Source organism: Struthio camelus, chromosome 1, assembly GCF_040807025.1.
Source record: "Struthio camelus isolate bStrCam1 chromosome 1, bStrCam1.hap1, whole genome shotgun sequence".
In the NCBI taxonomy this organism is placed as follows: Eukaryota; Metazoa; Chordata; class Aves; order Struthioniformes; family Struthionidae; genus Struthio; species Struthio camelus.
Window position 1 is genome coordinate 159,371,937 of NC_090942.1, and position 25,760 is coordinate 159,397,696.

The 25,760-nt window shown below is 37.0% G+C and overlaps 1 protein-coding gene across 7 annotated transcripts in view; it reads right to left on the minus strand.

Moving 5' to 3' along the window:
- Nucleotides 1–25,760, minus strand: part of MYO16 (myosin XVI) — a 407,211-nt gene that overhangs the window by 50,508 nt on the left and 330,943 nt on the right. For all 7 annotated transcript variants that reach the window (XM_068927513.1, XM_068927524.1, XM_068927518.1 and 4 more), the window contains 3 exons: nucleotides 16,165–16,267; nucleotides 4,917–5,013; nucleotides 330–576 (listed from right to left, as the gene is read on the minus strand). In XM_068927513.1, coding sequence (XP_068783614.1) covers nucleotides 330–576; nucleotides 4,917–5,013; nucleotides 16,165–16,267 — 447 coding nt within the window. The remainder of the gene's footprint in view (nucleotides 1–329; nucleotides 577–4,916; nucleotides 5,014–16,164; nucleotides 16,268–25,760) is intronic.

Below are 25,760 nucleotides of genomic sequence, written 5' to 3' on the forward strand. Positions count from 1 at the left end.
TTTGGTGAAAGTCCCACTATAATCTATTTATCGTAGAATTAAAAAAAATATATATAAAAAATAAATGCTCACAGACTTGAATAAGTTCCTGCAAAACACAGCATCTCTTGAATCAGGTATATCAGGTGTCTTTAAGTTTCTAGAATTCATTACCTGATATACAAACAGAACAATGTCTAACACTGATTTGAGGTAAGCATATACTTGAGAATTCACTTGCAACTCTTCATGCATTTCTATGACTTTCTAAGCCGGGAAGAAATGCATTAAAACTGGAGAAGTGTTTTAATTCTTCACTCCACAGCACTGAATATGCTTCCTCTTCTTACCTTTTAGAGACTTCTTCTGGTATGTTTCTAGCCTCTAACTTTTCCCTGTGATAAGCAGCATTCATTTCACTGCGGAGTCGGTCGTTTTCCCGAGCAATGTCAGATGCATTTTGAATGACCAAGGCATCATATGTTTTCAGTCCCATATCCTCTGCATTCTGCAGGAAGCTTTTGACTGAGGTGACCTCTTGCTGTTTGATGCTCATCTTCTGTAGCAAACGCTGACGGGCTAGAAATCCTCTTACAACTACCATAATAGAAGAAAAAATTATAGACCAATGAAAGACAACTAATTCATTAGTGAATAACTCAATACTATTGTGTGTTCTGCTGCAAAACTGCGTAAATCAAGTTCAGTCAGTACCCTATATGAAGAACGAAAGCAATGTGACTGCATATACATGCCACATGAAAATGAAACTCTTTCTGTTTCCTATTGGCAGTGCTTAGAGTGAAGTATGACGGTAAATTCATTCATAAATTCGAACTAACACAATTCAAAATGTTTTGTTTCACTGATTTTTTTTTTTTTAGATTGCAATTGGAAACCTGTACATATGCTGCAGAATGTGAAAGTATACACATACACTGCAAAGTTCATATGTCTCCACATAAAACCTTGAGCAACCGATTTTTCGACTGAATGCAGTAAGAATCAAAAAATTTTTTGGTTGTAGTCAATTTAAAACAATATTTTAAATATTTCATTGTATTAAAAAGAAAAAAAAAAAACACAAAACCAACACAACACTTTTCAATGACACATCATATTAAGGACTTAATTTCCCCATTTCCTTTCAACCAAAACAATTAGGTGAGTTTAATGCAAATTTCTGAAATGTTTCTGTCACACCAAGTCTGCATTTTTCAGGTTAAAACTTTCATCAACATTGCATCAGCTTTATGTATCTAATAGCCCTATTTTTCACACTCTGTCAGCCCTCTCATGTTGGGAGAAGATTTTGGTATATATCCTATTATAGATTTGTATGTTACTTTCCTCTCTATGTATAAACCTTACAACAAATGCCATCCAATCTAAATTCCATCTAATCCCCTGAATTTTCAGAAGTACCCAGATAATCAGAAACACAAGGTATGGGGACTTCTGTGGGCCGTGATGAATATGACCCCAAATTAATCATTCTACTTGCAATAAGTGGTATTGGTGTTCTCTGAGTATAAGCTCTGGCTTGGAAGTGAGATACTAACTAGAACATGCTTTACTTGTTTCTTTTTCTTTTTTTTTAAAGTTCCACAGGTACGATTTCTTTTCAGATCTAGAATAACTGCTGTGTACTTCACAGAGAAAAACATATTTTGGAATTAACTAACTGGCACCAGAAATACTGTTGATGTTCAGTGCCTCAACTTCTATGAATGTAAAATGTTATTGAATAAAATAAACAGCTAAAGCAGAGGGCAATGTAAGGCATTTTCTATCACCCCCTCTGTCCATGTTTATATATTTAAAATAAGAGTTTTTTAGAGATGCTCAGTGCCTGACAGCTGAAATACAAAAAAGGGTAATGTTAAAATACTAACAGTCCTTGTGTCCAAAATTCAATGGTTTGGAAACATACAGGTTCATCTATTTTGAGATTATTTATAATAGGAAAATGGGAAGGTTTACATTTTTATAATCATTACCAGATATGCCATTTTCAATCCCTTTAGTCACATTTTATAATAAAAACTGACTTCTTAAACATCGGAAATATCAATGCACTTACCCAGTTCAGTTGAAAGGAAATTAATAGCAGTTTTCTAGTGACAATTTTATGAGAATTCACATTAGATATACACATTCCTGAGTCTGAATTCATAATGTTACTGTTAAGAAGGTAATGAACACCTGTATAGAACATTAGCAGAGTTCACTGCTCATAAGTATGAAAAATTTGAAAGCGCATAATAATCTAGAATTGTTCCTTCACCTCTCGTATTTTCTTTAAAACTATCTGCTACAGAGCAGATAGGATATTTGATGGTTAAGCATCAAATCCTGGGTGACCTGGGAAAAAGCCTGTCTTTCAAATTTCCAGTGCATTTTTACAAGTGTATGTATGTGTGCACCTGTGTGCATTTTTTGCCTTGACCAGAAAGAAAGGTAAGTGGTCAGTACACCACTAAGATAAGTTAGGAGAAGAAAATCCAGAGGTTGATCCTCCAGCAGGATTGTTAGCAGGCATGAGCAATGCAGGGTAGCCTGCTAGAACGGTCTGGTAAAATGATCCATTAGAGCTTGCTGTAACATTTAGAGACAGTACAGCTACTCTAAACTATGCACTTTCATCACAGCTGAGATGTTTTGAAGAAACATTCAACCAAGTTTTGTCAGGAAGGGTTGGAAGACAGACACTCCCTCTTTTCTTTGCACACATTTTCATGAACTGAGTAGCTCAGGTAGCTCAGATTTGGATTCAAAATGGACATTTCATCACAATTCTTTTTTTGTAAGAGCATTTCAAAGATTTTGTTTTCAGGTCAACACAGAACAAAAACCAATTTCATAACCTCAAAAGCTGCTCTGAAATGAAACTCTTATCTCCTAGACCTTTACTGCTCAGTTGCATCTACTGCTATACCAGCACTACAAGTAGTTTGTTTTCTACATTTGTTCCTCATTTATGTAGATCTAAAATAATTCTCACTTAATGCAAATTAAAATGATTGAAGTTAGCACCCTTCAGGCAGAGAAACATCTAATTCTTTACTGTTCATCTGGGGATAAACATGAACATAGTAGAAATTAAAGTAGGCTGTGTTTCTGCCTTCTGTGACAAATACATTAACCGTTGTGTATTCAATGTATTAAAAGTTAATTCCTAGTCTGGCTGAGCTCTGATGAGAGAACTTCAGAAGGATGGACTTTCCCACAGGTACAAACACTTTCTCACTGATCTGATATGATAAAAATTTTCCATAAGTGGATTTTATACCTGTGAAAAAATTATGACCAAGTCCCTGAAAACTCTTGATCCTTTGTTTAAATAAAATTGTTTCTGCACGCAATTTTGCTTTAATTTAACGTCTTCCTTTGCATCAGTTAACCTTCAGGATAAGAGAAAAGACTTATCTGAATCATTTTGTTTTATTTTCCCCCAAATTTACAGTAATGCTGAAAAGACTGCTGGAAAGACTGAGGTAAAAATGCCCTCTGTGGCTCAGAAGAATTTTGAGTAAGGTCTGTTTTCCCTCTGAGTTATCCTTATATGGGATACTTACATGGGTACATGATACTACATTTTACACTTCATACAGAAATTATTGACTAATTTTGCTATTAATCAACATACTATGAAGAGAGATTTAGCTTCCAAAGCTCTTTGGAAGCAAAGGGGGAGGAGAGGAAAAGGTGGATAGGCAGCAGGACTGACACCAGTACTCAGTAAGCATCATCACCACAGTGTCACAGACTATGAACCCAGTTCCATGAGTACATAAGAACAATGCACAGGTACGCTACCCTACTCACAACTTCCCAGGGCTCTTTGACATGCTAAAGAGCCAGTTTACTGGCAGTTTACAACTATACCTGCTTGTGAAGAGCAGTTTATTTCATGAGCCAGTGTAGCGAAACAGATGTCTGCCTACTCCGTACTCATGCACATTCCTTACTCTCTCAGTTTTCCCAGACTGTAAAGACCATGCAGATGAGCCATAGATACGATAAAAGTTTTGAAAGCATAGGTTTGGGGAAAACCGCTTTTCAGCTTAGCCTAAATAAGGAGGACCAAAAACAAAAAGAAGAAAAAAAATGTAAGGAGCCAAGAAAACCTATTATCTTCATTGTTCAGGCAGGGTTTGGCAGATGTCCATTCTTTCAGCTCTGTCAAGCAAGGATGTATCTCAGAATGCTTTACATTTTCAGAAAGGTAAATATTTCCTTTCTTTGGTAAGTCAGTATATGAAGGGAAAGAGGATAAAGCACTATTGCTTTTCTAAAAGTGTGACTGCAACGCAGCCACGCACATTAAAAAAAGGCAGGTGTTTAAGAACCTGACTGAGCTGTTATCTGTCTGTGTTATCTGTCACCCTCAACATTGATTCCTGAACTGCTATGACTCTGGTTTTGTTTGTTTCAAATTTTCTCTTGGTTTCCTCCATTTTTCACCATATCCTCTCAGTGAAGAACAGATAATTAAAATGAAAATTAGTTTATATAGTTTTATATCTACAATATTGTGTATATGACTGAAAAAAAAAGATAAGTGTTTGCCTTTCTAATTTCCTTTAAAGGATGCTAATGGGAATTGTTGAAGACCTCAGCCAATTATATACATAATGTATTGTTTGAAGGAAGCTTCTTCATGCAAGGTAATATTCAAATTTTTAGCAGTTATTTAAGATTTTGATAGGAAAAGGAACAAAAGTGACAGGAAACCAGGTGGCAGCGGATATCTCCTTTAAAAAATATGCCAAAAATGTCATTGTGACCTTAGGAAAAACACTGACATAAATGGAAACAAAAATGCCTAAACATAAAAAACAACTATTCAAGGGGAAAAAATTCTTTGCTATGTAATGTTCTTGTGCTCAGTGTACAAAGCTATAGCTCAGGAATATTTGTTCTGTAATTGTTACCTTTTTGGCAGGTTATAATTTTCTTCTGAAGCTGAAGGCACAAATCGTTGAGATGGTCAGCTTGCCAGTATTTAAGAAACACTTTTCGAACTCCTATCTAGAATACAAACAACATGGGTAAACCTTCACCATCAAGAAAAAAGGCCAAAATGATGACAGGTAAATAATGACAGTACATATAAAATCCAGCTAAGGATTGAGACAAGATTTGCAATTTAAGGATAGTACAATGCCAATACTTGTTCAGAGAGGTAGTATCACTCGGTTTAATAAAAGATAAATCTGGAAAGACAAACAAGCTCTCAGGCACACAGTTTCCCACTCAGGTCCAAATCCAAAACAGATACCACAGAATTCAACTAAATGCAGGTTGGAAAAAAAGTATCCTGAATGTAATGTACCTATGCTAATGTGCTAGTCAATGTAATAGAAAATAAGGTTTGCCATTTATATAACAGGGGGATGGAGGCAAGGAGAACAGTGATAAGACATAAGCCTATATAGAGCAGAAAAAGAATAACAGACAGCTGCCATCTGTGGAACAGGAAGAATTTAGCCGAAGTTGGAGGACAGGAGAAAACGTGCCATGAGTGAGAACGTAAAAAGAGTCCAGTAAAATTATGAATCCTAATCCCAAACTTGCCTATTAAAACTATTCTGCAGCTCTCCCCTTAGGATCAAGCCTGAAAGGTCAGAGATAGTGACCTATTTGTGAAAAATATACTCCTAGGTATTGACTGAGTGTATAATCTTATTCTGGTGCTGAGGAGTTGCATGGTTTAACTCACCTATTTCTTTGAGGGTCTTAATAAACACAGCAGCTAATATTCTTCCCCTTTTACAGGAAAAATTTAGCTAGTTAGGCCAAATGAAAATAGCTTCCTTTTGATAATTTCTGAACACGCTGACACAACCCTTAAAGTTCTTTTATGTACAATTTTCAAAGGCGTTCCTTTCTAATAGCCTTAAAAAACCCCAACAAATCTTAATGAAAAATTGGACCAGTGAATAAGTCATAGTTTTTCTTATATTCTCTTCTCAGGAATTCTGTAGAAGAAACTTTCCTTCATTCTTTAGCAATAGGAAAGATCAGCACTGGACAGCTGTGCTTTTCACTGAAGATTATGGCTTCTGTCTTGTTATTCATTTTCAATGGCTAACAGGCATACTGATTAACTAATAGAAGTCTGGCTGAAAATGTACAGATTTATTCCAAGTCCTGCTTGCTTACAGCTCACAGGCTCATTTTCTTCTCACTGCACCAGCCTGCTCTGTTTTTTTTTTTTTTCAGTATAGATCTGTGAGACAGGTATTAGCAGGAAGATTTGCACACCTTTTCAACTAATTGCTTTTAATCGAAACACTGTAGTCAGATATATTTCACTGGTAGTGATGAACTATAGAAAAACGGGACATATAAACCATCTTTAAACTCGACTGACCAAACTCAGAACTGGCTGGGGCACTCTTTTGTCCCTCAGCTTCCCTTCTTCCTACTGTAGAGGAAAACTTTTGAATCACATTTGAAAGTGTTTCATTCCAAAGTTTGAACTAACAGACAATCATGGTGCAAGTGTTAGTTTTATAGTTAAAATTAGATGAATGCTAATGGCAAAATTACAATGTTTTCAGAGTTCTTTTTCTGTTAGTATCTCCTTCCCTAACAAAAAATGTCTTTTTGTGTTATAGCAAGGTGTGTAAAGGCAAGGTGGTAAAAATCACGTTGTACTAGTCTTGCCGTTGTAGAAACCCATAAATAGGGAATAGGCTTTCTCTACAAGGCAGAAAACGCCTGGCACAGCTATTTCAGAAAACACTGTGCTACTACAGTAATACTGGTATAACTTAGCTCTTCCAGAATATCTTCTCTATGCAGACCATCTAATTTGCAATAATCCTCCCATTTACAAACAGAAGTAATTATTCCAGAACAAAATTACCTTTCTGTTCTAGAACACTGTTTCTGCAATGATAACTACCCTGGTAAAATGGGTGTTGCCACCTACTTTTTAACTTCATATTAATTCGAAGTAATCTCACTGAGATCTCTACCTATACTTTCATACTCTGCTCTCAGGGATATCCTCTCATCCTCATTTTCTTGACTGCTGATTTCAAACAGTTTTTACTTTTCTTCCTCTCCTTTCAAAATTCCTCATATTCCTGGTTTCCTTAACTCTCTGACTTCCTTGTTCATCCATCACCTGTTCTGGAATATTTGCTGCTTTCCCAGGACTTGTTAAATTTGCTTAGAAATCTTTCCTTTTGTCCTCACTTCTTTTACTCCTTGTTTCATCAATAAATTCTATGAAAGTGAGGTCAATGACTTTCTTTGGTTTAAATTTGCTTCTCTTTCAGATCTCTAATCCAGAGTCATGATCAAGCAAACTCTTCTTGCTTTCCCAGCAAACCACATCAATTTTCAGTTCTCTTTCTTTCATTCAAAAATTCAAGTATTGCTTTTTCTTTTTAACAGCTTTGACTTTTTTCTAGGATATCAGAACTCCATCCTGACTCCTTCCACCACACCCTTCTGTCCTAAACCCTGACAATTCCGTAATAAATGCTTGTGAAACAATAATTTTTTCCCATCCATCCTAACATACACTGAACTTCCCTTATTACTAGCTTTGGCTACTAGAACATCCTTGCTCACATTATCTTACACCCATAATTCTTCTGTAAGTAGTAATTGAATTGTTGTTCACATGGTTAATTGTAATTAAAATATCAGGTAATTGTCATAATTAGTATTTTTATCAGAGTAGCTCTCAGAAGACCAAGGATCAAATACAGATACTTCACTCTTTTCCTCTATATCACATTCCAGCCTTTTCCTCCCTCTCTCTGAGGCTTACGCTCAACCATCCACTTCTCATTTCTATTTATTTTCCCCCATTCCTCAAAATGCTTCTTTTTCCTCTTGCTTTCTCACTGGAAGTCTCTAAATATTCCTCTCTACAAGACCAAGGTTTGACAATACTTTGGCAACAGGAAAATTAGAAAAAGTAATCAGAAGGGATGAAAAATTACATTTCAAAACCTTAAAAAAACCCTGATTACCAGCAATGCTTACAGCAAAATTAACAACCCCATTCTCAGTTCGTCCCATAATTAACAGATCGACCATATCTATGCTATATTTCAAATATGTAACTTAACTAAACATTGAATTCTAACTTATTTGGCAGTGTTTTGTCACAAAATCACTTTTAAGAAGACTACTCAAGCTTACAGTCAGCTTAGCTACAAGTGTTTGCCATCTGGCATTGTAGATTCACAAAGCCAGCTAAGCAACATCCAAAGCTTTAGTTCTTTTTTCTCCTGTCCTACACCCTAGTGGCAGCATAAATGGACTTACTGCTGTATCACTTATACTGAGAACTTCATTAGTAGAAGCCTTGTGAGGCTTATAACTGAATGAAGAAAGGATAGAAGTCCAGTCAACACACATTCAAATTTACATTTGGATAAAAGCTATTTACAGATTTTACATCGTATGCCAGGTCTATTGAGAGCACTGCTCTAGAGAGAGGCAGGTCTAGAAGAAGTTGTTATAAGACATTTGATTACATCAGTATTGCTGGAGATCTGTATTACTTAAACTTTGAACTATATCTGTTATCCTCTGAAGCTGGCCGGGAACAGCCTAGTCTCCCTGCCCGCTGTACAGATCTGGTGTTCAGCGAAAGTAAGAAAGCTGAAAAATGTTGGGATTTCATATTTCAATTATGTGCTTGTTATCAAACCAGTTTTTGAGGTTGCCACCTGTCTTCATTCTGATCTTTTCTCTAACCACAGAATGTTTCCTGCTTGCCTAGGGGAAAAAAAAGGTTAAAATGTTCTCCCACGAAAGCACTCACTTTTCAGTACTTTCTGGACTACAAAGTGCTCTCATCTGAGTCTGAAATTTTAATGTCATTCAGACTTCTGTAAAAGTAAACCATCTGTGAATTACAGTCATAGTTATTTTAATTAGAAAAGCATTAGGGTTTTAAATGTTATTTTTCAAAATGACAGATTTTTTAAAGATTAAGTAAAATTGTCATTGATGACTACCAAAGCTTCAATTACCGCTACAGGCCTCCTTTTTTTTTCCTGAGAGGAGGGAGAAAGGATGGGAGGGAGCTGTTCTTTCTTTCTTTCTTCTTCTTCTCTCTCTCTCTCTCTCCCTCTTTTTTTTTTTTTTTTTTTTTTTTTGTACAGAAAAGGTGTAGGATGTAGAAGTACAGACATTCAAAACTACGGAATGGATGCTGAGATGGTGTGTAGGTGGCATGGAGGCAGTATTAGCTCATACTTAATAGGTGTCAAGGGAATCTGTAAAGCTGTTCTTTAGTTTAAAAAAGGCAATTTGTGGGAGTGCTGTGTGTTTCTGGCAGTACTTTCAAAATAGCTACCTACAAAAGACAGAGAACTATAATCTAATGATATTTTACACAATGACACACATTTTCACAGTGCATTAATGAAATGTAGAAAAAAGCCCTGAAACTATTGTAAAATGTGTCTTTTTGCCGTGTACATGTCTGCAAAAACATTATAAAGACAAACAAATTTACAGGGCACTGATCTTTTACAAGGGCCGAAACGTTATTCTTAAAAGCTTACTCTCTCTGCTTCATTGGTTAGCTTTTCTTTACACAGTTTAAGATTCCTCTTTTGTCTCAGGTAAACTACTGACCTTGCACAGTGGAAAATGCTGAATAAACCCACAGATTAGCATAGCTTATGTGCGGCCTTAATGTGAGGTACGTGAGTGGTCTAGTATTCACGCAAGTAACACTAAGCACTTACGCAAGTACTTGTCAGGATCTGGACTTTAAAGAGAAAAACTGTCATTCAGCTCTCAGAAAGGGTGGAACAAAGCTACATTTCCAAAAACTGTACAAATCTCACAGTTCTCTGCACTTGTGAGAAGATGAAAACGACTGCATCACAGGAAAGGAAATGTACAGAAAATATAAAATGCATCTAAGAGACCCTTAGTGGAGAAAACATTATTCTGGTTTAATCTCAAGGGATCTCTATACTATGGACCTGTAATTCCGTTATTTGAAAAATTCTACAAATAGGTATAGGTACTGAAAGAAACAATATGGACGTGTCCCTGTGTGTGAATTGAGAAATATGAACAACAGCAACAGGAACAGAAATGGTGGAGAAAATAACCTGCGAGGTAGGAGACTGGAAAAGAAATACCAGACAAGTAAGACATGAAGGTCAGAAGACAATATCAGGTGAAGTATCCAGAAAAGAAAGAAAGAGAGGAGAAGGAAAGAAAAGTGTCAACCGAGGGAAACTGGAGAAAATCAAATTTGAATTAAAGCCTTAAAACCCATTTGGATGTAAAAAAACCTCAGAAAGAAAATGAAGAGTTTGCAAGATCAGAGATCATAAGTAAATCCTGACAGGCGGATGGAGGGGTAGAAGAAAATATTGTAGAGGGAAAAAAAGATAGTAATAGGAACCAAAGACAGAGGTCAACATTGAAAGATTGAGAGCTTGTGAGCGTTCTGAGGTCCAAGTGAATGATCCATCCTACCAGGATCTCTCAGGCCAAGGGGTTAGGACGGACTTGTACTATGTGGCACAAGTAGTTCCTAAGAAAGCTTGAAGGCAGCAGTTGGCTCAGATCAGGCTATCGGTAATACTGATGAGGTCAGAATACACTCAGTGGCCGTTTCTGCTGCTAGCAAATTACTTCCAAGAACATAATAGGATGATATGTCACTTGGACAAAATGTAATTTTGCTGACACAATTGAAAGTAGTAAGGGAAATATAGACGCTAGTGTTTTATTCATCTAATGTTAGTGTGGAAACTCCTCCTGGGAATTTTTTTCATGTGATCTTTATAATTTACTTAATTTTAAAATTGCCTAAAAGAAATTGACTCTTAAAATAAGACATTCAAAACAAAAAAGAACATTTACCTCCAAGACAGTTAAGATCACTAAATGACAAATGAATAAACTGACACATAATTTATGAGTACTCAAAGTTTTCCTACTCAGGGGGAAAAAAGAGTTAAGAATCTCTTACATATTACATTACTTGCAAAGTAATCAAATACTTTATCATATTAAGTATAAAGTAATTCGTATTTCAGTGTAGCATAACCACTTTCATTTTAAGCCAAAATAAATAGTACTGTTTAAACAGTAACTTAAAAAACTCTATTGCGAATTAAGCATACACTTTACTTTGCTTTTCCTCATTTTTCTGATTTAATCATCTCTCATTTCTGTCTTATACTTTTCTATTAAATCATAAATACACTTTTTCCAAGAAAGGGCTCTGGTATGCTAATACTGTACATTAATGTCTTGAAGATCAAAAATATTTAGAATATTTAGAGAAAGTTCTATCAAAACTAATATATTAAACACCTGTAGGTCAATAATGAAATATAATGTTTCTCTTCATGCCTGGTAAGGACTGGGAATCAGATTCTTCATTTTCCTTCTGCGGTTCTAGGACTGCAAGAAGAACTTAAAATCTCTAGAGAGACTTCTGGGAATTCCCTTTATTGAAGGCTTATTCTCTGTTTTTACATTCTTTTTAAGTGGAAAAAGTTTTATAATAATATCTCCAAACTGACAAGGACGATTTCTCCAGAAACACTGCAGACTTCTGAAACAACTACAGCAGTGTCTATAGGTGAACAGAAGCAGACTGACAGCAACACAGAGTATCTGTCCCGTGCAACTACTTGATGCTGATTTAGCATTTCATGAAAATATTCTGACTGACCTGTACTACTTATTTCACATCCTATGACTATTTTAGATCGTCTCATTCAAACTTAACACCTGTGTTATCGTTTTCAGAATAAGAGATCTCTGGAGTTCAGAATTCAAGGCCACTGATAAGAAGAAATCGTTGTGGATTAGGCTAAAAACTGAGAGGACAAATTCAAAGCATTTTGGATAAGGAGTCCTATGTTTCACCCAGGCAAGTATTTCTAGAAGTCAAAGGCTGAAAGATCCACTTTCAGCCAGGAAGTCTGGTCCTTCCTGCTCTTGCACTTAACAGCTGTACTGCACAGTGAGAACAATTTAAGCTGAGGCTTTGTTTTACCTTTGGTATAATGCAAAGCCATCTTAAGTAACTGAGAAAGGTTAACTGTAGACCACTGAAACTAAACAAAATGTAAAGCTCCAAGGTTTGATGCAAAAGCTCAGTAAGCTAACTCTCCTTTACTGAATTTATATCTGCAAGCTCAACAGTGTGAGGAATGATAATCCAAATAAATTAAAGTTTCCTTCTGTCAGTAAGAACAAGCCAAGGACTGTTTGTGCCCTGTATTTCTCCCAAACTGTGACAACGTTTGCAAGCTAGTCATTCTGTTGGAACTGTAGGATTTCCCTAGCTAACAGCAATAAAGGAACACAGTAAAGAAAATGTGGACTGGCTAATGTAAAGGCCATCAGATTTCTGGGGGTTAAGAGATTCTCCTGTATTGTGGCCCTACACTGGGCTGCCAGTACTTTCACTGAATTTGACTCTGAAGTTACTAGATATCATCTTGCTCCCTCTAATATTAATGGCAAAACTCTCATCAACTTCTCTGGAGGTTAAACAAGTCTATTATTTTCACTCTTTCTGGAGTAGGAATGGTTTGTTTTGATTTAGAAATCTGATTTTCTTTTACACAGGGTGTGCTGAAAAGTCGCAGCAAGTAGCTAAGCTTGTCATGATCAAGTATATATTTAAACGGAAAAGAACACCTTATCTAGGCTGCACATAGAGTCAGGATGCAAAAACTGCCTTTCATTAATAGCTCTGCACTTTTATAATTCTAGTATTTAAGCTAAGTTCATGACTGAAACTGTACTGTATGTCAGCTTCAATGAAACAGCTATTTTATTGTCCTAGTTCAGTTATCTCCAGCTCAGCTTACCCAAGTAACAGCAACATTTCATAAACCTACCAACACTTCTCCAATAAATACTTGCTTCTAACACAGAAGCTGCTGAATCAAGCACCGGACCCTGGCTAGCTGATAGTGTTTGCTCTTCTATTCTACAACATAGCAGAAAATAAACCATGACTGGAATCCGGTCTTGGATTTTGTTCGTCTGCCTTCCATTGTTAAGCAAACAGCAGCATTTACAAGAGAAGGAAGAACCTGCTTAGCGAGCAGGCTCTGGCTTTTGTTGTTTTGTTGGTTAACAAAACGCTCTCCAAACACACAAGTTATGTGAGAAAGCAAAGCAAAATTGTCAAGAAGGAAATAAATATAAAGAAATCATTTTCTTTGTTCATTTTTGAGAGCTCACTCCAGAACACAGATTTACTTTCCTCTCCACTCAAGTTAATATCACCTTCCACAAAATGGGATAGTAAGGTACGTTCTCACAAGGAGGTTAAATAATGTATCATCCAGATTCACTCCGATACAGAGTCCAGATTTTCCTTTTTTCCCCCTTTACCAGGGAATTTATTGGCAATCCCTTCCTCTGATGGTGGCATATAAGCAGGAGGTTGATTTCAGATGTGTGTTGCTTTCTCCTAAACTTCATTATCCTTGATGAGGTTATTCTTTCTTTTTTTCTATCTATCTATCTATCTATCTATCTATCGATGTATCTGCCTACCCAATCTGCTACATGAAGGGCTCTTCAGGGAAGTGCAGGTAACAGTGCTGGGGAAGACACTCCTTGACTTATTAATGAATCCCTGCAGCAAATAGATTTTTAGCTCTAGCAGTGATTCATTTGAAATAGTCACTGCTGGCAACACTGGCTGAATAAACTGGTCATACACACAACTCCCTACCTCTTGGATGACTTTTACTGATACTCTAGAAACGACTCTTTTTCTCTAGCTTTTTTAGCTGACATCATGCTGGATTCCTAATTCCTCTTTTCCTTCTCTTTCTTCCCCCTCTTTCTCTCTTCTTCCTGCTTTTTTTTTTTTTTCAAAGAGTCCTCTGCTGTAAAAGCATAGAGGAGGGCACCCATGACAACTGCAGATTGTATAAGCTTCCTCATTTAGACTGCTCAAATTTCATGATTAGTCAAATGAATCAAAAAAGATCATTCAAAGAGAGATTATGTGACACAGACGTTAGTCACTAATGCTGGATATTTGGATATACGGTTTTGTATCACCTAATACATTTGTGTCAAGCTTCTATTCATTGGGCGTTTGTCTATACAAAATTATTCAGATTTAGAATGTTTTTTCTGCTTTTTTTTCCAGTCATTGTCATCTTTTCATCTATTTGTCATAGTTCTCTGCAGCTTGGAGAAGGTGTAAGGAGAAGGTCACTCACTTTTTCAGACCTTGTTCCTTTTAGCTTATTCTGCTCCTATGTGCTTCTTAGTCACTAAGTGACAATGGTATAAATCTCAACCCCAAACCCTCCCTTTCCGTTTAACTTACTAGCATCTTTTTGGGGTTTTGTGCTTTTCTGGTTTGAAGGGCAATGCATTATGTCCTGCTGTAGTTGTGTCCTGTGAGTAGCACACCTCACTTTTTGTGAGGTTAATACTATTCTGGAGGCAGGAGCTCTAAAACCTGTCTGAGATCACAAGCTTCAGTCCCCTGCACGATGGAGAGATTCTGTTTTACATTCATGTTTTTCAAGGTTTCAGGCTTGTTTTCAAATGCCAGTCACTATAGAATCACTAGAGCAGGCTTTCACTGATGGCCAACTACTTTTTTCACGTTTTAACACTGCTACTGGCTCCTCGGGAAACAAACTGTGTAGATACCCTGCTGTGTGCTTTTTAACAAGAGCACAAAGCGTGATTACAATTACTCAGCTTTCCCCAATGTCAAGCTCGTAGCCCCAGAGAAAGTTCTGAAGGTTATTGGTACCCTCAGCTCCAGGTACTTGGGAGCTAAGATACAGCTTCTATATCTTAATGATAATTTTTTTCTAGGGAACCTTCTGGCAAGGATGAAGAATATACCCCAGAAAGGTAATAATGAAATGCACATTCTGGCTAAATTAAGAAATCTGAGTAAGGAAAGTAAGCCCATTTTAGCATTTTTACCTTTTGTCAGGGTATTTCCTTTCATTCTACGCTATTAAGGGAGTTGGGTAATATGACAGTATGTGCTCATTACATACTTTTGTGAATAAAATTGAATTTAAACACTATTTTGACCAAAGCAAAAACTTGTTATGTGGCCAGGAGCAGGTGCCCGCCCATGTGTGCCCCCAATCTAGAAAGGCAGTTACCTTCTTTCCTGTTATAACTAAAGAGCCTGTCATGCGGGTCACTGAGAAATATCCAGAGCACTGACTCCAACACCATCTTTGCATTCAGAAACAGCTGCAGAAACCTTTTCTGGCTGCCTTAATGCTTAGAGGTCTTACATGACTTAGAAGACTTAAGTTAACCCCTTCCTTTCCTTTACGCTATGCTCCCAAAGCCTACAGGAATGCCCTAATCAGTGGCCAATCCCTACAGTTCATACCTACTCCTGAAACTCGTCTGGATGCTCATGCTGTCCAGGTGAGTACTATAAACACTCTAAACGCTTATATGCTGTGTAAGGGAACACTGCTTTCTTTAAAAATTGGGTATGTTAAAGAAATCAGTTCTGCTCAGTTACAAAGTCACCCTACGACAACTAAGTAATCTGAATAAGTGGAGGCATCCGCTTTACAACGCTCATCATGGACAAGATTAAATACATTATAAACAAGGTAAAGAGATAAGAACAATAGGAAGTTGAGAGCTTCCTGTTGAGTGTATGGGCTTGATTTTTTTTTTTTATTTTCTTGTTGATGTTCAGAGATCCTAGGCACATAACTCTAGCTCTGAATCAGCATGCTGTTGCCTCCACAGCACAACTTATACAGGAAGATCTAAGTAGATGTTTTGGGTCTCTCCCATTACTGTACAGTACAACATCTGGTGCATTGGCTTACATAAAGAAAACACACAGATCTTTTTTGTAATTTGGAAACTGCATTAAAGCACAAAAACATTACAGCCCTAAAAATGTGTACACCTAGACACGTTAAAAAAACAGCAAATCTATAAAGTGTACATGCATAATTGAACTCTTTTGCTTCTCACAAGAATACACTCATTTTTTGACACAACGATCACAACTACTTATATGCTAGAAAACTCAGAAAATCAGTTTGATTCTATTCCAAATTATATATTAAATGTCAAAAGAATATACTGCTGCAAAGGATCTGGTGGCTTCCCACAATGGAAGTGACTCAGCTAGCTTGTTTAAAGAATGATATTTTAATTGCTTTGTAGATCACAAACCTGCCAGCCTTGTAATTTACACTGCTGAAGAACAAGACGACATCTCTCTTTGGCAGACAACTTCTTCTTCTCTCCTGCTGCTGTATCAGCCAAATCTTTATATCTATAAAAATCAGAGAAGTAGAGTTACTCTATGTTGGCTGACACTGTCAGTTTTCCTCCAGCTTTCAAATCTGTAACGGATAGATATCCAAACTGGAAGCTCAGGATTCTGCTATGGGTGAAGAAAACAGAGAGGCCACTCACTTCAAATCTTTCATATTGTTAAACATGACCTTGGTTAATAATGGCATGGGACAAGTGAGGAAAAGGAGAAAAATATTTTTTCAGTATGTGTCACATTACATGTGGCTATTAAGGAGATATTCCTATGACGGTGACATTGTTAAATAATATAAAAATGTTTTCCACCTTTCTTTTTTTTTTCCATTTTGAAGGATTTGAAGGAGACTTTAAGGAACTTGATCAGTTTATACTATTGAAAAAAAGATCAAGAAGAGACTTGATTACAATGTCAGAGTACCTTCAAAGACAGAAAATTCTAGAAAAAAAAACATTTTAGTAAGTCTAATACTCCAGATTAGCAGTAGGAAACCAGGAGACCCTAGTTTCCTGACAGCTCAGCTAGCTGGATGGTCAAGAGCCTTGCATTATGGACTGCAATTAAAGTTAGGGCCATCTGGTTTCCATACTTGTACCAACTGGATTTTCTTGGGAATCAGGAAGAATCGGAGGTGTTACAGAGAAAACTAATAGAAGGCTTGAAACACAGTCAGCTTACCACCTGCTGACTGAAACAAAGATGATTCAAAGGTGACTCACAACACACAGAAAAGCAACTGTGAAAGCAGTCAGCTCATGCACTGCGGAACCCTAAAGAAATACACTTCATTCCTGAAAAAGAACCAAATCAAAATGTAAAAGGCTGAAATTCTAGGTTTGGACTGGATTTATTTGAGATCATGGACTCAAAACAAGGATAACCAAACATTTCATACAACTGGTATTACACAAGCAGCCAGACAAAAATGATCCCCTGTTTCCCCCACCTTTTAAAACCTTAGCAACTGTCCCACATCATCCTAGAATTCTAAGTAGAGTTCACAATTCCCTTCTATTCCTTAAAGCAGGCTCTAGCTCAGAGAAAGAGCATGAACTAATTCATGTGGTAACAGAAGAGAAAGAGCTAACAATGAAAATCTAAATTCATTTCCCATTTCTGCCATAAATCTCCTCTATGAACAGAGCAAATCACTTGGAACAGCATCTGCCTCCCTCTGTGTTAGCCACTGAAAGCTATGCGCCTAGTCACAGTTAGTCATCTAGATCTCTCTGTAGTCTCTGGAGATGAGTATCTCCATAGGATGATTTATTCTATGCATCATGGACATTTTTCTTGAATAAGGATAGATTGCCCTCTGGAGGTACCCTTCTCTACTGACTATAGATGGAGCTTAGAAGAGAAGTCTAGACTGGATGCCTGCATTTTAGGCGGCAGAGATGAATCTCACCTCGAGGTCTACCTGTCGGACATACTTATCCGCAGAATGGGAACTAATAGAACTTCCTCATTTCTCCTATCTATCTTGTTCAGATATATTGGCTAACTAAGCACCCAGGATGAAGAAGCACCTTTATCCCTGGTAATATCAACCTCTGCCATCTCAGACCATAGCTGCACAGCCACTTCAGTCATGTATAAGAGTGAATGGCTGCTGAAGAGCCATCAAAAATGACAACAAAAGTGTAGCTAGTTTTCAGTCAGATTGGTCCCCTGAATTGACTGTCAGCTCAGTTCTGCAAATCCTAGCGCTGCCATGAGGGAAATAACTGGAATCGGTAAGTTGTGATAGGCAGACCGCACCTGTTGGTGGCAGCCCAATTTTATCCTAGAAAAAAGTGGCTGTGTAATCATAAGCTTATTTCTTTTTTTTTTGCACCTAATTTTAAATGATTTAAAGTATTTCAAATTTCTTTGGTATTTTTTTCCTCTTGGGTGAAAAAACAAACCATACAGCTTTGGTTTAGGGATTTACTGTATTTTAAATATGCCATTAACCCATTGCTAAAAAGAAAGTAAAAAGAAATTGATAATAAACTAAGAAATAATAAAAAAAAAATAAACAGCTCATTATTACCAAAATAAAAAATGACTTTAAGTATCAAATCTTTTCTACTGTGAAATGAAGCTTGTTACCACGTAGACACGTAGACAAAATAATTTAGTGTCCTCTTAAACTTAGCCCTTCCACAGCCTCAAGAATAGCAAAGAAAACTTATTTTTTGTTAAACTTACTATATCACAGCAAATAGTAATAAACAGACACTACTGAATTTATGGATCAGGCTTGTATAGATAACTTGAGTTTACTTGCAAACAGCAGGCCTTGCTTCTGAAATGTAACCTGGAGAGTCTTTGAGATTTTCCCTTACCAGAGAATTCTTCTACCACAGCCTTAGTTCATTCTTGTGTGAATCACCAAAACTCATTAAAAACAGGCTGCTTCTCAAACGGCAGGTCATATATGTTAACCCACCAAAATAATGCAGAATGCAAGGCATTAGAAAGGTTGCTGAGGGACCCAGGGACCAAACTCGGTGCTACCTTGTTAGAAAAGACTTCAGTCAGGTGGAATTCATCTCAGATAAACATAGATTGAGGATTTAGTTGTCTGGACTTTCATAACCGTCTGTGGAAGACACTATTGTGATACCGATGTTTAAAGCAGGTCAGATGGATTGTGCACTGTAAGACCCCATTCTTTCCATTGAGTATAAAGGTAGTCTACGCTATTCACTCCAGCATAGTTAGTGGATGTTAGGCAAGGTGAATCTTTCCCCTAGGCAAGTGAAAAAGCAGATAAAAATCAAGATTTCATGGGCTAGCCAGAGGATCTCATTCATTAATGTACCTAAACCAAAATATAAACCAGGGAGATTCAAGGGCCTGAACCGAATCAACATCTCCCCACTCCTCCACACACCACCACATCAACATCAGTCTAGCGTCAATTAGGAGATGTGAGACCTCTTTGCTTACACCCACATTCCTGTTCCAAGTAGAGACAGGAAACGTTATCATCAGGGGAACACTCCCCAGCTCTGTCCTCGCTGCAGGAAATCAGCCTGAGCGAAGCTCCACTTTCCCTCGCTTTGCCCACAGGGCTTCATATCTTCCTCTTCCCTTCCTTTATCAAATTTTTACACACCTGAACAGAAGACACCGAGCTTTTGGCCAGACAGCGTAGCCTTGTCAGCATGTGCTGTCTGGGACCTTCTGCTGCTGCAGAAGCTGCGCTCTGACCTCTCTTTGCTTCTGAATGACGTCCTTTATCAGAGAGGTTTTTTGTTTGTTCGGACTCGATACTGCTGCCAGTACCTCCAGGTAGCTTGTGAATATGGAAAACTCTGTTCTCTCGGGCCTTCACAGATAAGCATGTTGTCTGATCATTTTCTTCCTCCCTTCCCTCAGTGCACAGCCAACAAGATCCAGCAGGCTGCTTTTTTTCTGAGACAGAATATCCCCCAGTTCAGGTTATGGCACAGTAACCCACAGTAATATTCCCAGGCTCAGCATGCTATTTGATTTATACAGAGAGTGAACAACTAGGCTGTAGGGCTGTACTCCCAGTTCTGTATGCACAGCAAACCTTTAAGCCTCAGAATAAACACCAGGTACTCGATTTCAATAGCACGTCAACATGACAGAAGATACTAATGGAAAAAAGAGGGCAAGTACCAAGGGCACAAAACCAAGGGGCTCCACATCAAGAGCTTGAACAAACCATGTAGATATCCTCGAACTAAAGCTTCAGACCAAGCCCCTTCCAAATTTATGCTACTGTTTTTCTGAGGGCTCTCTCCTGGCCAGAAAAAGAAAGCCCCAAACTGATGAAGTCAGAGTTATCTACTGACTGCAGTCCAGTGTCCTCAGTAATAGCTTTTAACACTGGAACTCAAATCATTCCTGAAAGCCTCTCCTTCTCTCCACTTCTTTGTCTTGGTATTTAAAAAAATGAAAATCGTGTATGGCTGGCATGTAGCTGCCTTATAGTAGCGCTAAGTAATACAGTTCCAAACATTCAAACACAGTTTATACAAGGAAAAATAATCAGTTCTGCCAGGGTAATTTGTTGTGTTGCAGTTTCATTTTCTCTTTCTTTTGTTTATTACAGTGTATTCCGTTTGCCAAGTTAAAATGGCAGGATTCTGTCAACTCAATTCAAAAGGGAATGCATTAAAGAAGGCCAATTAAAATTAATTTGTATCCTCTGATTCTCCTAAAAAATGTAAAAATTATCATCAGAAAGGAGTAAAAACAGGTTGCGCTGTCTTGCTAAATTCTCTTTTTTTCCTTCCTAAACTTCCTCTTTTCTTCCTTTGACAACCAGTAACAGATTGATGTATTATTATTTCTGTGAAATATGTGAAAGAGATGGACTTTGTTTGCAAAACTTGTCACTGTGCACTCATAACTCAAGACTTTCAGTTTTGTTTGTTTAGATTTGGGGAGGATGGGAGAGTGGGTTAGGCATGGTTTGTATTTGAAAAAACCATAAAGTGAGAGCTGAAATATCTAGCAGCCCTATTTACTGCAAAGGGAATCCTTTTTAAGGAAAAGAAAGGATGTCTGGAAAATCTGCATGTACTAAAAATCTAGTAAAAACAACCACCAGCAAAGAACTGGACAGAATTTTGATTAATGCTATGTATATATAAGTGATACATACTCACTCCAGTTCCCTGTGTTATACCGTTTTATTAAAGGAATAACCTAATTATTTTTGAAACATGAGGAACAAGGGAAATTCTAGATAATTAGAAAAAGGGAAATAGCGTACTATAGTTTCCAAGAAAAGAAAAGCAGACTGATTCTGCCAATTTCTGTACAACATACATACAATGTAAATCTCCAGTCACATGACACCAATACTAACATCAAAAGCATGTATTCAAAATTTTGGACAGAATAAATCCTTGGATGGAAAGAAGAAAAAGATGCCTTTATAACAAACAGATCATAGCAGACAAAACAGATTACATTTTGGGTTTCTTTGACAGGATTACAGAAATATAGTATGAAGGGACTATCAGATTCACCTTTATATTAAACGTTTTGTACTGAAGCTGCTTCATAGAGGCTTATAGAAATATTTCAAATTCATGTAGAGGGGAACATACATGCATGAAGTGTAATTTACCTGATAGATTCAAAACAATGAATAATTATATACGGCAATGGACCAAAACTTTAGAATAGCTGTCTCTGGTATAAGTTTTAGGTTTTTAAATATCCTAATTATTGGCTTAGACTGATATTGAACAACGTAGGATTAAATGGCTAGACCTGCAGACAAATTAGAGTTAAGGGAGAAAATAAAATTAGAGCCATTTTGGAAAAAAAGAACCTGCAAGCAGCTTTATTCTCTCTGAGTTAATCTGATACACAGATATTTACTGACAGAAAGAAATCTGGAAAGGAATAATGCTGAGAGTGACCTTAAGACAAACTGATCAGGTATCATAATTTTACCACAGTCCAGTGGCAACAAGCCACTGGAAGCCAGAAACTTTCCAACTGCTGAAACATTCTCATTTTCTACTTCAGCAGTTAAAACTTCATTTCTTATACAAAGAGGTATATGTGCCTCTATAGCATGGTTTAACATGTTCGTGAAAAAAAGGAAAATATATTTAGGGTGACACAAATGGTATATAACTCAGATAAAAAGGCAAAATTAAGGACTAAGAAATAAAAGTAAAAAAAATTTCAGGAAAGTCCCAGGACAAAATTTTACAGTAACCTGCACGTGGGTCAGCCATTGGCCCCATGTAGAACTCAGTTCAGATTTTTGAAGGAGGATCACAGCTATGAAATCCTTTCAGTCAAAATACCCATGCAAAGCATGTTGCTACTTGGGATATTTTAATTTAGACTGGATAAAATCTAAAACAAATACTCGAAGTAAAGTTACTATTTTGTGATGGGTGAGGGACAAATGACTTACAAGGATTTTTCTTCTTTTCTAAATTTTATGCTTTTGTGTTAGATTTTACTGCCCTCAGTCTTTTCTAGACATCTGAATTCTGACTTCTGGAGAGAAGAAAAAATGAAGATACGTGTATCTTAATCCTAGAATATTTATTCATATACTTCATATAATTAAGCAGGGGCTTCCTCATCTCACACAAGGTGGCAGCAGAATAATAAATAGAATATAAATTATAGTTCAGCTCTTGGGATTAGTGGATTCAGCTATGCAAATAAAAAATGAATTCACAACATCTGCTAGAGATTTGCATTACAACACTTTTGCATCATCTTACTTAAAGCTGACATTCCATCTTGATAAAGCAATGTAAAAATTTATTTATTTAAGAAATTGGCAAAAATGACACATTAATTCATAATTATGCTAGCATCAAACAGACAATCAATCAGCCCTATGACATGAACACTTGCCTCTAACTCTGTAAATGTTCACATTTACCTCTAGATAGTTAGCCTTCTCTGTAGCTAACTTCATCTTCATGCTTGGGCATTCCACAAACATACACATAAACCAAAGAAGCTTCACAGTGAAATGCTTCACTGTATGCAGAATATATGGATTGCAGAAAAAACATAGCCTTCTTTATTAACCTGCTAATTTAATTCTGTATAGCACAGAGCCGATATCATACTGGTGTGTAATGAAGATAGTTACAAGTTTCCTTTCTACACAGATTTAGCTGTGTGAAAATAGGGGATCTGACATATAAGCTCTCTTCCAAAATTCAAAGATCTTCATCTGAAATCACATAAAAAACAAAAGGCACATTCTTTTTTAAAAGACCCTCCTTAGGAGGCTAGAATAAAGGAATTTTTGGGAGCAGGAGTCTACAGGTGTGTAAATGGGTAAATTTTTGCCCTTTCGTAACTTAGGGAAGAAATGTGTCCCTTGAGTCTGGGTCACATCCTACTACTCAGAACTAGAAGATACCTTACGCATCCTTTTCTTTAAAATCACACTGTAAGGCAAGCATTTTGGTGATGGTCATACTATTATGCACGTGGCCTCCAGATGAACAGAAATTTGTTGCTGGGCCTCACCCCAGGCAACTCTGAGCAGGTTAAGATAGAAAAATCGCCCTTTTACAAGCACGGCACAAGGTGCTGACAGCTGGTCTATGGATCTGCAAGGACAGTAGCGTGCACTAACGTGATGAAAGGGGATGAAATGAGATGACCTTGGGATGGTATTCAGAGAAGGACATGCTTAGGCCCAGATCCTGTCTCACTGTTTGGAAGCCTAGAAGCAGCTGTCTGAAAAGAGAGTTATGGCACAGGCTTTTTCTGACAAACATGCAAGACCTTTTCAGAGAGGTAATGTGACCAAGGTGGGCTTGTACACTTTCCCATTTAGTCTCCAGTCACTAGAAGGTATGCCACTTCATTGGCTTATTGGTTGCTAGGAAAGCACTTCCCAGCCTATTTGGAAGTACTCTGGGATAGATACATATTTCAGAAGCAGAAAGGAAAAACAAAGCAAAATGGAAAATGGAGTATGCATCCTAAGGGGTAACAGGATTGCGTTTGATGATCCACCTAGCCGACTCTTGAATTCTTTGCTTTTCTTTTTCTCTTGTGTGCAGCCTTCCCTAACTCAGGCCTCAGAGCTAAATAAGAACAGAAACACATAATATCGTTCCTATATGACTCAGTAGTGACTCAGACAAAGAGTGTTGGGATTATGAGGAAGATTTGCAGGACCATACAGGCAAAATCTCTACCTCTACTGTCTTCTGTGGGAGCTTCCCTTGTGCCCTTTAAAACCTGTGAGTGTCAGTCTGGGCAACAGGGATTCTCCTGGCTCTGAAGGCTATAGTGCTTAGAAAAACTCTTAAACAGTTAACATTTTTCAAGATAGGCTACTGTATCAATGCTGGACCAGATTTTGCTCTGATTTTCTATAAGAGTAATTACGCTGAAATCGATGATGTTAAATTAGTGCAAAGCCGATCTAAGAGCAGAGCAAGATCCAGTGATAAATCCACGTAAAAAGATTTTACATGCATGCTTGTACGGGATTTTGTGCTTGTTCTGAGATGGCACCAATATCAACTGCCCACTGCTATTCAGAATGGGAAGCTTGGCTTTAAGCAGTCTCACTTCATTCCAGTTTCTCCTGTTGAAGATTAAATGGTTGCAAGGAATATCAGGATGTGAGAAAAGAGAAAGAAAAGGTGCAGTGAATGTCTGTGTTGAGTGGAAAGAATTTAACAGCTGCAGAACCACAGAAACAAGTAATAGGAGGACAGTCACAGCAGCTTTTGAGCGCAGGGCAGCTGGACTACATTTATGAGAGTTGCATGAGCAGAATAAGAAGCAGTCAAGATAAGAGCAAACAATTATATTTTTCTAGGCACTGGAAGCACACAGTTATATTGAACTAATCAATAAATAAATAGGAAGTATTTTAAAACTACATTTTATAGTAAAATCAATCTGTCCATGTGAATATTTGCACCCTAATTGGATAATTTAAGCTTTCTAAATTTTACTATTAGCATAAACTAATGTGTAGCATATTTACTTCTTTAAAATGTTTAGTCTTTGAGATAGTCTCTTTGTATTAATTTAAGAGGTTTATTATTTTCCTTAAAAGGAAATGCATCAGAATTTCTGAAGAAATTAGTGGCTGATAATATTTTCCAGTGGGTGTTAATATTTTCTTTTACAAGTTTTATTTCCATGGCAGGCATTTAACTGAAGTTCTTACTACGTTATATAAGTCTACGTCCATTTTCTTTGTCATTATGTGCTGTCAGCAAATTATGACGTACTCAAGAATTATTTTGGTTGAAACATCAAGGTTTTAAACTCATTTACTGTTATTAGCTGCTTGTTATGGAAACACAGACCTCAGGCAGATTGTTCAGATATGGGTCAAGAACTTTCAATATTTGTGTTTGTACACAAATACAATTTTATCTATCTTTATAATCCAGACCTTTAGATGGAATCTAGCTCTGTGGTATTTTAGTACTCTGTGGGAACATTTCTCCGTGTTTAGAAACAGCATGAGCTTTTAAATTCGTGGATGTAAAATATGCGTAGATATTATAAGGATATTGCAGAGTAACAGGATTATTTATTGATTTAATAAATGTTCAGTTGACCTTGAGAGATGAGAAATGTCAAATGCTAGTAGGAGCTGAATGTTAGTCCAGAGGTACCAAAGGTGGCACTGAACTCTGGAAATGAAATAAATATTTTAAAATTTTAGAGACACTCTCTTTAGTTAAAATAAAGAAAGCTACTGGAACTGTTGAAACAGTTAAGCCAGAATGATGCTTGTGCGTGCTCGGTTATGTTTATGAATGCATAAGAAAATGAACCTAATTAGGAAAAAAAAAGAGGCAGAAAAAAATTTCACTCTCATGCCACTAGTAATGGAGGAAAAACAATACCCTAAGTTTTTACTTGAAATGGCCTTTCTCTAATACAGAAAACAATAAACTTCCTGTAAGAAGCTCCACTAAGTAAGCTTTAGAGTAAATGAAATGTTGATAACAGTGAAAGATTATTCAGATTGCAAAACAAACATTTGGAA